This window comes from Tachyglossus aculeatus, chromosome 14, assembly GCF_015852505.1.
Source record: "Tachyglossus aculeatus isolate mTacAcu1 chromosome 14, mTacAcu1.pri, whole genome shotgun sequence".
Taxonomy (NCBI): domain Eukaryota; kingdom Metazoa; phylum Chordata; class Mammalia; order Monotremata; family Tachyglossidae; genus Tachyglossus; species Tachyglossus aculeatus.
The window spans coordinates 15,984,757-15,998,767 of NC_052079.1; the positions used below are offsets into that span (position 1 = coordinate 15,984,757).

At 43.9% G+C, this 14,011-nt stretch overlaps 3 gene segments (V, D, J or C); all 3 read left to right on the forward strand.

Annotated features, from left to right (window-relative positions):
* The first annotated feature begins 1,532 nt into the window (after window positions 1-1,532).
* Window positions 1,533-2,103, forward strand: LOC119936672. The segment is given in 2 exon segments: window positions 1,533-1,606; window positions 1,766-2,103. Coding segments are annotated over 2 exon segments (384 nt in total).
* Window positions 2,104-6,406: 4,303 nt separating this feature from the next.
* Window positions 6,407-6,911, forward strand: LOC119936673. The segment is given in 2 exon segments: window positions 6,407-6,481; window positions 6,574-6,911. Coding segments are annotated over 2 exon segments (384 nt in total).
* A 4,608-nt stretch (window positions 6,912-11,519) lies between these two features.
* LOC119936683 lies at window positions 11,520-12,067 on the forward strand. The segment is given in 2 exon segments: window positions 11,520-11,568; window positions 11,671-12,067. Coding segments are annotated over 2 exon segments (381 nt in total).
* Window positions 12,068-14,011: the final 1,944 nt, after the last annotated feature.

Consider the following 14,011-nt stretch of genomic DNA (forward strand, 5'->3'; position numbering starts at 1 on the left):
ATCTACTTGCTTTGTGCAGAACTGGAATATATTTTCCTAAAACACTGGACATGGCCAATATTCTTATAAGTTTGCTTCATCCTCCGTAATCACCTGGGATCTTTGTATTCTACCTAGTGACAGATATTTCTCCCAGCCTAACAAAACTCAGATGGTAGAAGCATTGAGGAATCCCAAAGAGTGTATGGAACACAGATATTATTTTGCTAAAGTTCCCCAATGGTGTCATCGTGAATCCTAAAGAAGCCAGAGCAGATGACTCAGGTTTAAATCGGGGTTCTGCTGCTTTTCTGTTGCGGGACCTTGGAAAATCATTTTGCCTTAGTTTTCTCAACTGTAAAATGGGCATTAAATATCAGTTCCCCAACCTTTTTTTTTAATGGTATTTGTGAAGAGCTTAACTTGTGCCAGGTACCGTAGTAATCACTAGGGTAGATGCAAACTTAGCTCATTGTAAGCAGGGAATGTATCTGTTTATTGTTATACTAAATTCTCCAATCACTTGAACAGTGCTCTGCACACTGTAGGTGCTGAATAAATAAGAATTAATAAATGAATATAAACTAATCAAATTCAAACTATTCAAATCACAGTTCATATCCCACTTGGGGCTCAAAGCCTTAATCTCCATTTTACAGATGAGGTGACTGAAGCACAGAGAAGTTAAGTGACTTACCCAAGGTTGGACAGCAGACAAGTGGATGAGCTGGGATTAGAACTGAGATCCTTCTGATTCCCAGATCCATGCTCTATCGACAGAGCCATTTTCCTCTGCTCCTCCTCCCCTCCCCATCGCCCCTACTCCCTTCCTCTACCCTACCCCCTTCCCTGCCCAACTACACTTGTGTATATTTGTACATATTCATTATTCTATTTTATTAATGATGTGTATAGATCTATAATTCTATTTATCTATTTTGATGCTATTGATGCCTGTCTACTTGTTTTCTTTTGCTGTCTGTATCCCCCTTCTATCCTCTGAGACTGTTACTGGGTAGGGATTGTTTCTATCTGTTGCTGAATTGTCCTTTCCAAGTGCTTAGTACAGTGCTCTGCACACAGTATTCGCTCAATCAACACGATTGAATGAATGAATGACATCATACCACTTTTGACTGTAAGCCCCACTGTGCTTGGACTTACTGTTTGATCATCTTGTTTCTACTCCAGCCCTAATCAAATTTTAAGCAATTAGCAGATATTACAATTATTTTTCTTAACATAACTATCAGTATTTTAGTCTCCCTTGCAGCCGGGTAAAAGCAAATAATATCCTTAAAAACACATAATAGCCATAGTATCTAGTAGGTAAAAAAATTCTGCTGCTTCACAAACATACTTGAGTCAACCTCAGGGCTTTATCTGAGGGCTCTGGCTTGTCCTCCTGCCTGATTCAAAAGGCAAGAAATGAGCCCTAGGAGTCAGCTCCTGCGCTCTTATAGGGAAGAGGAGATGCAAATGGGGCCCCTCCAGTCCTGATTTAAAGCCAGTATGGCCCCTGCCCCTGCAGCTTTGTGCCATTCCCCTCCTGCCCCCAGAACTGTCCCCACAGCTCTCACCATGCAGTCTGCCCTCAGTCTGCTTTCTATCCTCACCCTGCTCCAAGGTAATTGGGGAAAGATGGGGAAAGACATGGATAATTTGTGTGTGTGTGCATGTGTGTATAACTGTTCTCATGTGTGTGTGTGTGTGTGTGTGTGTGTGTGTGTGTGTGTGTGTGTGTGTGTGTAACTGTTCTCATGATCCATGATGTCTCTATTTACAGTTGTGCAGGGTGATGTCCAGTTGGTGGAGTCCGGAGGAGACATTAGACAACCTGGTGGGTCTCTGCGCCTCTCCTGTAAAGCCTCCGGATTCTCCTTTGGTAGTGACAACTACGGGATGAGCTGGGTCCGCCAGGCTCCAGGGAATGGACTGGATTGGGTCGCAGCTATATATACCAGCAGCGGTGGTACATACTACGCAGACTCTGTGAAAGGCCGATTCACCATCTCCAAGGACAACGCCAACAACCTGGTGAATCTGCAGATGAACAGCCTGAAAACCGAGGACACGGCCCTGTATTACTGTGCGAGAGACACAGTGAGAGAAACCACATCCTGAGCCTGTCAGAAACCCTGGGAGGACTCCTGGGCTGCTGCTGACTCGGGCAACAGAGCAACAGAAACCACAGAAAAAAGTCTTAGCCCAATCACTGATTCTATCATTAATGTTGTTACCAATTCCTGAAGAATTCTCCCCCTACCAATTCCTTCATGTATGTTCAGTTAATATGAACCGGTCATTTTTCTCTGTAGTTAATTCAAAGGTCTCCAAAATCCCAAAGCAGTTTTATTTAGCTTAAATACCAACTTAATGGATTCAATTATTACATTACTCACAGATTATGAAGCAATATTTGTAATCAATCAAGCAGCAAATGAGATTACCTGTGCTTGGAATGGATGTGAATAGCAGACAAGCAGAGGAGCTGGGATTAGAATTTAGGTCCTTCTGACTCCCAGATTCATGCTTAGAATTATTGTTTGATTACCTTGTTTCAAATTCAGCATCTAGCCTAGTCCTAGTCAAATTGTAAGCACTTAGCAGATACCATAATTTTTTAAATAATAATGATAATGGCATTTGTTAAGCACTTATGTGCCAAGCACTATTCTAAGCACTGGGGTGGATACAGGGTAATCAGGTTGCCCCAAGTGGGGCTCACACTTTTAATCACCATTTTACAGATGAAAGAACTGAGGCACAGAGATCTTAAGTGACTTGCCTAAGGTCACACAGCAGACAACTTGCGGTGCCAGAATTAGAACCCACGTCCTCTGACGCCCACACCCGTGTTCTTTCCACTAAGCCATGTTTTTCTTAACATTACTATCAATACTTTGGATTAATCCCCCTTGCAGCTGGGAGAAATAAAACAAAATCCTTAGTATCTAGTTGGTAAACACATCTGCTGCTTCACAAACATTTCTGAGTCAACCTGAGGGCTTTATCTGAGTTCTCCGGATGGTCCTTCTGCCTCAGACTGTAGGCAGGGAATGAGCCCCAGAAGGTACACCCGACACCCTAAAGAAGACATATAGACTGACACTGAAACAAAACAGACCCTTCCCCTCCTCCCTGCTCTGCCACTCCCGGACTCAGATAGACAGGAACAGGGGCAGGAGAAGCAGGAGACACAAAGAAGAGGAAAGAGGAAGCAAAGGAATGGAGGAGGGCAGTGGTCCGGAGGGACTGTCAAGTCATAGCATATAAAACAAAAAAAATTATTTATGCACAACAGATATGAACTGTATTTACTTCAGAAGAGCATCGACATCCTCTTAAATTGTAATTCATGGGAACTACTGAGGGAAACAAAATAGCAATGGTAACTGGTTACGAGATCTAAAGAAAATTTTAGAAAAAACCACAGTTCTCTGTGCACAGTAAGCCCTCAATAAATATAACAGATGGATTGATTACTCTTGCACTTGTCCATAATTAAGTTTTGGTTCCCAACTCACTGAGAAATAGCAAGGACCAACTTAGCTCTTTCCCATGCATTCAAGTTGGCACCATGGTTCCTTTAAACTCATGTAGAATTTTACCCCCAGTAGGATTGAACACAGGGTCTCTGTCCAACCTGATTAGCTACCCAAGTGCTTAGTACAGTGCCTGGCACATAATAAGTACTTAGCAAATAGTATTAAAATAACCCCTAGAATTAGTTGATATGATCCTGGCTCTCAAGTCATTGATAATCTTGTGGATGAGACAAACAAAACAATCCATTACATACAAGGAAGAAGGAACAGGAGATGAGTTAGTATTTGCATAATGTTATGTAAGAAACATATAGAGATGCTTTGGGTGAGAGAATATTTAACAGTGTATGTGGTACAGAGGGGCGGAAGTGTATATTGGGGTGATTTGAGATAAGAATAGAAGAAAGTAATTGGGGAAGGACTCCTGAAGGAAACATGATTTGAACAGGGCTTTGAAGATGGGCAGAGCTGTCGATTGAAGGCAGAGAGCCTTCCCTGCAGGAGGAAAGGTGTGAGATAGGTCAGAAGTAGCAGAGGTGAGAATGAGATCCAGTGGGTAGGGTAGCTTAGTGAGGAATGGAGAGTGCAAAGTGGAGTGTAGTGAGAGAAATGAATAGTTAAGAAGGGGAGATCTGATTGAGTTCCTTAAAGTCAATGGTTTTGAAGCGGTGTGGAATGGGCAATAATAACAAAGGGGTCGGAGTGGGTGGGATGTGTATGTGGTTCCAGTGGTAGCACTGTGTCCCCTTCCCACGAATCAAATTTCTGGGGGCACACCCAAGAACAAATTCTCTCTGCAGCTGAACAACCTGAGAGTCACAGACACCACCCTGAAGGGGCGTGGCTTAGTGGAAAGACTACGGCTTTAGAGTCAGAGGTCATGGGTTCCAATCCCACCTCTGTCACTTGTCAGCTGTGTGACCTTGAGCAAACCACAACTTCTCTGTGCCTCGGTTACCTCATCGGTAAAATGGGGATGAAGACTGTGAGCCCCAGGTGGGACAAGCTGATTACCTTGTATCTGCCCCAGCACTTAGAACAGTAAGCGCTTAACAAATACCATTATATTATTATTATTACGGTGTGAGACACACAGTGTATGGCAGTGAGTGTGAGCCCAGACACAATCCTCCCACTGCGGGCAGCAGGAAGGAGGCAGGGCACCAGTGGGAGCTCAGGACCCACAGAGCACTAGGAACGCAGTTCCAGGAGCAGGTGGAGAGTGAGGCAGAGAAGGGGTTTCTCTTCAGTGCCTGCAGTTTCCTTTCCCTGTGCAGTGCACATCTTTCCCCAAGGACCATCCCCTCCTTCCTGACCCACAACATCTCTGAATGCAGACCGTAGAGGAGAAAATTCTCATTTCCGTCCATTCTCAGTCAGGTCATTTTTAACTGAATGAATCTTCTCCATGTTGGTCTCTTCTGAGAAACCCCTGGATAGCATCAGTGAGTTGTTTCACAATCTTTGCTACCTGTTAGCCTACCTTTGATTTGTGACTGAGCACTTCTTCTGCAGTTTCAGATTATAGGTCACCATACAGGTTCTGTACCTGTTGGCATCGATTTTAAGCTCTAGGTCCTACATCCTCATGGGATGTGCAGTTCAGACTCCCCAAAATGCTGGGCAGTATTAACAAGCCCAATAACAAACCTAAAATGACCAATTTTGCCTCCCAGACTTCCCCACACCACAGAACAGGAATGTATTTCCCTAAAACCCAATGTTCCTATCCCTTTTTCTCACCTTCTGTAATCATCTGGGATCTTTGTATACTACCCAATGACAGATTTTTCTCCCAAATCTAACATGACTCAGATGTTAGAAGTTTTGAGGCCCCCCAAAGAGTGTACTGAACATAGATATCATCTTGCTAAAGTTTCTCAATGGTGTCATCATGAACCCCACAGAAGCAAGAGCAGATGACCCAGGTTTTAATCTGGGTCCTGCTGCTTCTCTGCTGTGGGACCTTGGAAAATCACTTTGCCTTAGTTTCCTCATCTATAAATTAGGCATTAAATATCAGTTCCCCGACCTTTTTTAAAAAAATGTCATTTGTTAAGAGCTTAACCTGTGCCAGGTACCGTATTAAGCACTGGGGTAGATGCAACCTTAGCTCACTGTAAGCAGGGAATGTGGCTGTGTTTCTTGTTATACTATAAACTCCCAATCACTTACTACAGTCCTCTGCACACTGTAAGTGCTGAATAAATAAGAATGTATGAATGAATATAAACTAATCAAATTCAAACTAATCAAATCACAGTCTATATCCCATGTGGGGATCACAGTCTTAATCTCCATTTTACAGATGAGGTGACTGAGGCACAGAGAAGTTAAATGACTTTCCCAGGGTTGGACAGCAGACAGGTGGAGGAGCTGGGATTAGTCCTAGGTTCTTCTAACTCCCAGATCCATGTTCTATCCACTAGGCTTCTCTTGACTGTAAGCCCCACTGTGCTTAGACTTATTGTTCCATTGTCTTGTTTCTACTCCAGCATCTACTTCAGCTCTAATCAAATCGTGAGCAATTAGCAGATACCACAATTATTTTTCTTAACATAATTATCAGTAATTTAGATTAATCCTCCTTGCAGCTGGGAGAAAGACAATAATATCCTTAAAAGCAAATAATATCCTTAGTATCCAGTAGGTAAAAAAAAAATCTGCTGCTTCACAAACAAGCCTGAGTCAACCTCAGGGATTTATCTGAGGGCTCTGGCTGGTCCTTCTGCCTGAGGCAGAAAGAAGGCAGGGAATGAGCTCCAGGAGGCAGCTGCTGTGCTCTTATAGAGAAGAGGAGATGCAAATTGGGCCCCTCCAGTCCTGATTTAAAGCCAGGATGGCCCCTGCCCCTGCAGCTCTGTGCTATTCTCCTCTTGCCCCCAGAACTGTCCCCACAGCTCTCACCATGCAGTCTGCCCTCAGTCTGCTTTCCATCCTCACCCTGCTCCAAGGTAATTGGGGAAAGATGTGAGAGACATGGATAATCTCTGTGTGCTTGTGTATGTGTAACTGTTCTCATGATCCCTGCTGTCTCTGTTTACAGGTGTCCAGGGTGATGTCCAGCTGGTGGAGTCTGGGGGAGATGTGAGACAGCCCGGGGGGTCTCTGCGCCTCTCCTGTAAAGCCTCCGGATTCTCCTTCAGTAGCAGCAACTACGGGATGAGCTGGGTCCGCCAGGCTCCAGGGAAGGGGCTCGAGTGGCTCGCAGTTATAGGTACCAAGGATGGTGATACATACTATGCAGACTCTGTGAAAGGCCGATTCACCATCTCCAAGGACAACGCCAACAGCCTGGTGTATCTGCAAATGAACAGCCTGAAAACTGAGGACATGGCCCTGTATTACTGTGCGAGAGACACAGTGAGAGAAACCACATCCTGAGCCTGTCAGAAACCCAGGGAAGGTTCCTGAAATGTAGCTGGCCAGGGTAGCAGAGCAGCAGAAACCACAGACAAGTCCTATCCTGGATTTCCCACATTCCACCTCACTGATTACTAAAAATCCCTGAAAATTTACATGATCTAACATTTGATCAAGAAGCACAATTGTTTGTGAACCTTTTATTATTTTTCTCTTGAGAGAGATATCCCTTAAGGATTTTTCCTCAGTTTAAATTCTACTTAAGCATATTTTCTGATTTCAACTGAAACAAAACTGCAAATCTAAAATAAATGGAAATAGTAAAGTGACTCATCATAGTACGGAAGCTACTGTTACTAATGAATAATATCCAAATAACACATTTAATCAACTCAACTAAGTAGCATTGCATTTTGCTTCTCAGAATTTCACATTATTTTGTGATGGTCTCCCTGAGAAGGGCAGGTACTAGCAAGATGCAGAAAATCTGAAAGAGTTAGTATAAGAGAAACAGATGAGACCACAAAACTGGGTTAAATGTACTTATTGATCCATAAAGTTTTCCCAAGTTATTGGTTATTTCATGAAACCTGTTGTGAAGGGTTAATCATTGAAGACCAAATTGATGTCACCAGAATGAATGGTAGTTGAATCCAATCTATCAGTAGTATTTATTAATCAATCCATCAATTAATCGTATCCATGGCGCAATGGATAGAACACAGGCCTGGAAGTTAGAAGGGCATAGGTTCTAATCCAGGCTCCACAACTTGTCTGCTGTGTAACCTTGAGCAAGTTAGTTCACTTCTCTGTGCCTCAGTTACCTCATCTGTAAAATAGGGATTGAGGCTGTGAGCCCCAAGTGAAACAGGGACTATGTCCAACTTGATTTACATGCATCCATCCCAACACTTAGTACAGTGCCTGGAATATAGTAAGCATATAACAAACACTTCAATCTATACTGTTGTATAAATACTGTAATCTATACTACCACAATACCATAACAATTATTATTAATGCTTACTGTTTGCAGAGCATTGAACTAAGTGCTTGGGAGAATACAGCATAACAATATGAAAGACACATTCCCAGCCCACAGTGAGCTTACAGTATAGAGGGAGAGACAGACATTAATATAAATAAATTACAGATATATACATAAGTGTTGCGGGGCTGAGGGAGGTGAATAAAGGAAGTGAGTCAGGGCAATACAGAAGGGAGTGAAAGAAAAGGAAATGAAGGCTTTAGTCAACCCAAATCCCAAGCCAGTTTTCATGGATTCAATTATGACCAAGTTCACAAATTATAAAGCAATGACAGCAACCAAGCCAGCAGCAAATGAAATTCCCTCTGCATGGTATGGTTATGAAACTCCTTCTGCACTTGAAACCTTAACCTAGACCTGTAGATTGAGAGTGACCCAACATCGACCCCCTCCCTCATTCCCACCCCTCCCCCAGAGCCTCACATAGGCACTGGGGCAGGAACAGGGCAGGAGATAAAGAAGAGGAAGCAGGGGGTGAAGGAATGGAGGAGGGCTGTAGAAAGGAGAGACAGAATTCATCGCATCTTATATACAAAAACAATTCTTTTTGCGCAACTGAGATAAAGTGTATTCAGCGTGGCTCAGTGGAAAGAGCATGGGCTTGGGAGTCAGAGGTCATGGGTTCTAATCCTGGCTCTGCCACTTATCAGCTGTGTGACTTTGGGCAAGTCACTTAACTTCTCTGTGCCTCAGTTACCTCATCTGGAAAATGGGGGTTAAGACTGTGAGCCCTATGTGGGACAACCTGATTACCTTGTATCTCCCCCAGTGCTTAGAACCGTGCTCGGCACATAGTAAGTGCTTAACAAATACCAAAATTATTATTATTATTATTCACTTAGTCCAGAAGAGGATCAACGGACTCTCAAATAGGAATTCATGGGACCTGCTGAGAGAACCAAAATAGCAACAGTAATTGGTCAAAAGGCTTAAAGCAAATTTTAGAATAAACCACACTTCTCAGTACACAGAAAACACTCAATAAATGACCGATTGACTACTCTTGCCCTTGACCATCATTCAGTTTTGATTGCCAACTCTCCCAGATATAGCAATCATCCACTTACCTGTTTCTTGGATTCAGGCTGATGGCGGGGTTCTTTTTAGCCCAGGTAGGAGCCATTTATCTCCCCGGATCACTTGCAGTAGTCAGATAAGAAAGAAAAAGCCTTCCTCCTCTGGAGCTTTATGAATCTTTCTGTCCTCTTTCCCTCCAATGCCATATTGTTCACATCCTATCCCTGGAATTGGCTGAGCTCCTGCTGATGTCATCAGGTGGGCAGTCTCTCCCAGGTGACAGGCATTGATGTACAGGGAGTTTCACTCAGGCAAGATCTGGGAAGTCTGCGGCAGAGCTGCCAGTTCAGGCTACACTTCACCTATTTCAGGCCTTTAACTGTCTGGACACACCATGACACAGGAGCCTTGGGGGTTTTGTGAGCTAGTTAGAATTGGGGGCACATGTGTTGTACCTGTAGCTGCCAATCATTTTGAAAGATGGTGCTGCCACAGGTGATCTCCTATCCATGTCTGTGAGAGGGGCTGAAAAGGTCCATTTAGGATAGATGCAATTACTGCTTGCAGGGACTGTCTTTGTTTTTAAGGACTGTCTCTTTGTCTCCCTGTCTCCAAACAACTTCAGTTGAGGGAGACTAATTTCTCTCCTGAATCCTGCACTGACCAATGTCAGTCTTGTTAGAGGTGGTGCTTGGCTCTGTCTTAACATCATGGATTCATCCCTTCCCATGCACACGTGTCCCTTTTGGGTTCCTTATACAACAGCCATTTGTGTAACCTGCTAGCACCCTCATTCTCGCCTGCCTCGCCTGCAGCCCCCAGCCCACATCCTTCCCCTGGCCTGGAATGCCCTCCCTCCACACATCCTCCAAACTAGCTCTTTTCCTCCCTTCAAAGTCCTACTGAGCGCTCACCTCCTCCAGGAGGCCTTCTCAGACTGAGCCCCCCTATTCCTCTCCTCCTCCCCATCCCCCCCCTCTGCCTTACTTCCTTCCCCTCCCCACAGCACTTGTATATATTTGTACGGATTTATTACCCTATTTATTTTACTTGTACGTATTTATTATTCTATTTATTTTGTTAATGATGTGTATATAGCTATAATTCTATTTATTCTGACGATTCTGACACCTGTCTACATGTTTTGTTTTGTTGCCTGTCTCCCCCTTCTAGACTATGAGCCCGTTGTTGGGTAGGGACCATCTCTATATGTTGCCTACTTGTACTTCTCAAGTGCTTAGTACAGTGCTCTGCACACAGTAAGTGCTCAGTAAATAGGATTGAATGAATGAATGAATCCATTCTCCACATATGGCCAGCCTATGACACTGGGAAGCTTCAATTTCAAATGACATTTCTTTCCCTGTTATTACCACAATCTCCATTAGTAATGTCCCCAGATTTATGCTGTCCTTCATTTTTTTATGGATTTGTCTCTCTGGGCCTTGCAGGATAGTGTCCTGCCTAGGTTGCAGGCTTCAGGAAGTCTGCTAGTGTGAACAGCTGCCCTCTGAGGACTGATGCACAACCTCAGTTTCCTTCAGACTTCATTCAGTCCCTATTGCGCTGCTGACAACGAAGAGACTGATAATCACCTTTGAGCCTGGTTGGTTCTCAGGGCACAGACACTAGCACACAGCAGCTCTCAGTAGCCTGTTAAGTCGAGTGTGTTTCCACAGTAGATGGGAAGCATATTCTTTCCCCATCTTCCATGACACTTGTTCCATTCTCTGCACACAGTAAGCACTTAATAAATACGATTGAATGAAATTCTCAGCCAAGAGCATGAAACAGGTTGAATAGGGCCAGTAATCATTCCATCGATTATTATTATTACTATTGTGGTATTTTTTAAGTGCTTACTTTGTGCTATGCACCGTACTAAGCACTGGGGTGGTGTGTCCCAAATGGGGCTCCCAGTCTCAATACACATTTTACAGACGAGGTGACTGAGGCACAGAGAAGTTAGGGTTGCACAGTAGATAAGTGGAGAAGCTGGGATTAGAACCCAGGTCCACCTGACTTTCAGGTCCATGGTTTATCCACTAGTCCACTCTACTTTCTACCTCCTTTGACTGCAAGCCCAACTGTGCTTAGACTTACAGTTTTAATTATCTTGTTCCTAACTCTAGCTCCTAGTCCAGTCCTTGTCAGATAGTAAGCATGTAACAGATATAATAATTATTTTTCTTAACATTGTTATCAGTATTTTAGATTAATCTCCAATGCAGCCAGGAGAAAAGGTCCTCAAGAGCAAATAATATCCTTAGTATCCAGTAGATAAAAAAATCTGCTGCTTCACAATCATGTCTGAGTCAACCTCAGGGCTAGGGGCTTTGTTTGGGAGCTCTGGCTGATCCTTCTGTCTGAGACAGAGGGCAGGAAATGAACCCCAGGAGGCTCCTGCTATGCACTTATAGAGAGGAGGAGATGCAAATGTGACTCCTCCAGCCCTTATTAAAAGCCCTAAGGACACCTGTCCCTGCAGCTCTGGGAGAAGAGCCCCAGCCTTTCTGTCTATGCTATTTCCCTCCTGCCCCCAGAACTGTCCCCAGACAGCCCTCACCATGCAGTGTGCGCTCATGTTGGTTTTCGTCCTGACCCTGCTCCAAGGTAATTGAGGAAAGATGTGAAAGATATGGATAATTCATGTGTGTATGTGTGTGTGTGTCTGTGTAACTGTTCTCATGATTCATGCTGTCTCTGTATTTGCAGGTGTCCAGGGTGATGTCCAGCTGGTAGAGTCCGGGGGAGATGTGAGACAGCCTGGGGGGTCTCTGCACCTCTCCTGTAAAGCCTCTGGATTCTCCTTCAGTAGCAACTACTGGATGAGCTGGGTCCGCCAGGCTCCAGGAAAGGGGCTGGAGTGGATCGCAGGTATGTGGGTCAACAGTGATGCTACATACTATGCAAACTCTGTGAAAGGCCGATTCACCATCTCCAAGGACAACGCCAACAGCCTGGTGAATCTGCAGATGAACAGCCTGAAAACCGAGGACACGGCCCTTTATTACTGTACAAGAGACACAGTAAGAGAAACCACTTCCTGAGCCTGTCAGAAACCCAGGGAGGATTCCTGGGCTGCAGGTGGCTGGGGAGAGAGCAGCAAAGACCACAGACCTAGATTTCCCACCTCCCACCTCACTGATTACTAAAAATTCCTGAAAATTACATGTTCTAACATTTGACCAAGAACGGTTCTGTGTGAACCTTTCACTATTTTCCTCTTAAGGGTGAAACATTCCTTAAAAAATTTTCCTCCATTCAAATTCTATTTAAGCATATTTATTTTCTGATGCTCAAATGAAACAATAAAAGACTGAAATTGGAAATTATGAAATAGGAGAGTCCAGTGATTCATCATAGTATGGAGGCTACTGTTACTAATGAAACACAACCCAAGAACACATTTAATCAACTTTACTAATGAACACTGGACCTTCTTTCCCTGAATTTCACCTTATTTTGAGATGGTCTCTCTGAGAAGGGCAGGTACTAGCTAGAAGCAGAAAGTATGAGAGAGTTAGTATAAGAGAAACAGAAGAGACCACGAAACTGGGTAAAATGTACCTATAGATCCATAAAGTTTTAATAGGTTATTGGTTATTTCATGAAACCTGTTGTGAAGGGTTTATCATTGAAGACCAATTAGATAACACCAGAATGAATGGAAACAGAATATAATCAATCAATAGTATTTCTTAATCGTAATCAATCATCAATCGCATTTATTGAGCACTTACTGTGCACAGAGCACTTTACTAGGTATTTGGGAGTGTAACAATATAACAGACACATTCCCTGGCCACCATAGGCATACAGCCTAGAGGGGGATACAGACATTAATATAAATAAATGATCTATATGTACCTAAGTGCTTTGTGGCTGGGGTGGAGTCATGTATAAAGACAGCAAGTCAGGGCCATGCAGAAGGGAGTGGAAGAAAAGGAAGTGAGGCCTTCAACAGGGAAGGCCTCTTGGAGGAGAACTGCCTTCAGTAAGACTTGGAAGTGGGAGACAGTAATTGTCTTTCGGCTATGAATAGGGAAGGCATTTCAGGCCAGAGGCGTAGTGAAGGTAAGAGGTTTACAGTGAGATAGACGAGATTGATGCACAGGGAGAAGTTTGGCATTAGATGAGAAAGTGTGCTATCTGGGTTCTGGTAATCCTGGCTCCACCACTTGTCTGTAGTGTGACCTTGAAGTCACTTCACTTCCCTGTGCCTCAGTTACCTCATCTGTAAAATGGGGATTGAGGCTGGGAGCCCCATGTGGGACAGGGACTGTTTCTAACCCAATTTCCTGTACCCACCCCAGCTCTTAGGACAATGCCTGGCACATAGTAAGTGCTTAATAAATATTATTATTATTATTAGGAGAGCAGTAAGGTGAGGTAGGAGAGGACAAGGTGATTGAGTACTTAAAGGCCAATGGCGAAGAGCTTTTGTCTTAGGTGGAGGTGGATGGGCAATCACTGGAGGAGTGGGGAAACACAGACTGAATGTTTTTGCAGAAAAATGATTGGGGGAGCAGAGTGAAGTTTGGGTTGGAGTGGGAAGAGACAGGAGGTAGGAAGGTCAGTAAGGTGGCAAATACAATAATCAAGGTGGAATAGGATGAGTGATTGGATTATCATGGTAGTAGTTTGAATGGAGAGGAAGGGAGGGGTTTTAGCGTTGCTGTGAATGTTGTACTAACAGGATTCAGTGATAGATTAAATAGTAGTAATGGTTGGAGAAGTATCCTTCAGCCCCCTGGGAAGGGCCTGGAGAGGATGGGGCCAATAAGAAATGATGGAGTTTTAGCATGCAACCCATCCTTGAGAAGCAGAATAATTTTAGCATGCAACCCATCCTTGAAAAGGAGAATAACCATATCCAGAGACACGTCCAAGTATGAGTTCTCTCCGCAGCTGAACAGCGTGACAACCACAGACATGGACGTGTATTTCTGTGCGAGACACACAGTGCGGGGTAGTGAGTGTGAGTTCAGACACAAAGCTTCCCCGGCAGTCGGTCAGGAGAAGCCTGGGCAGCAGGGGGCGCTCAGTACTCACT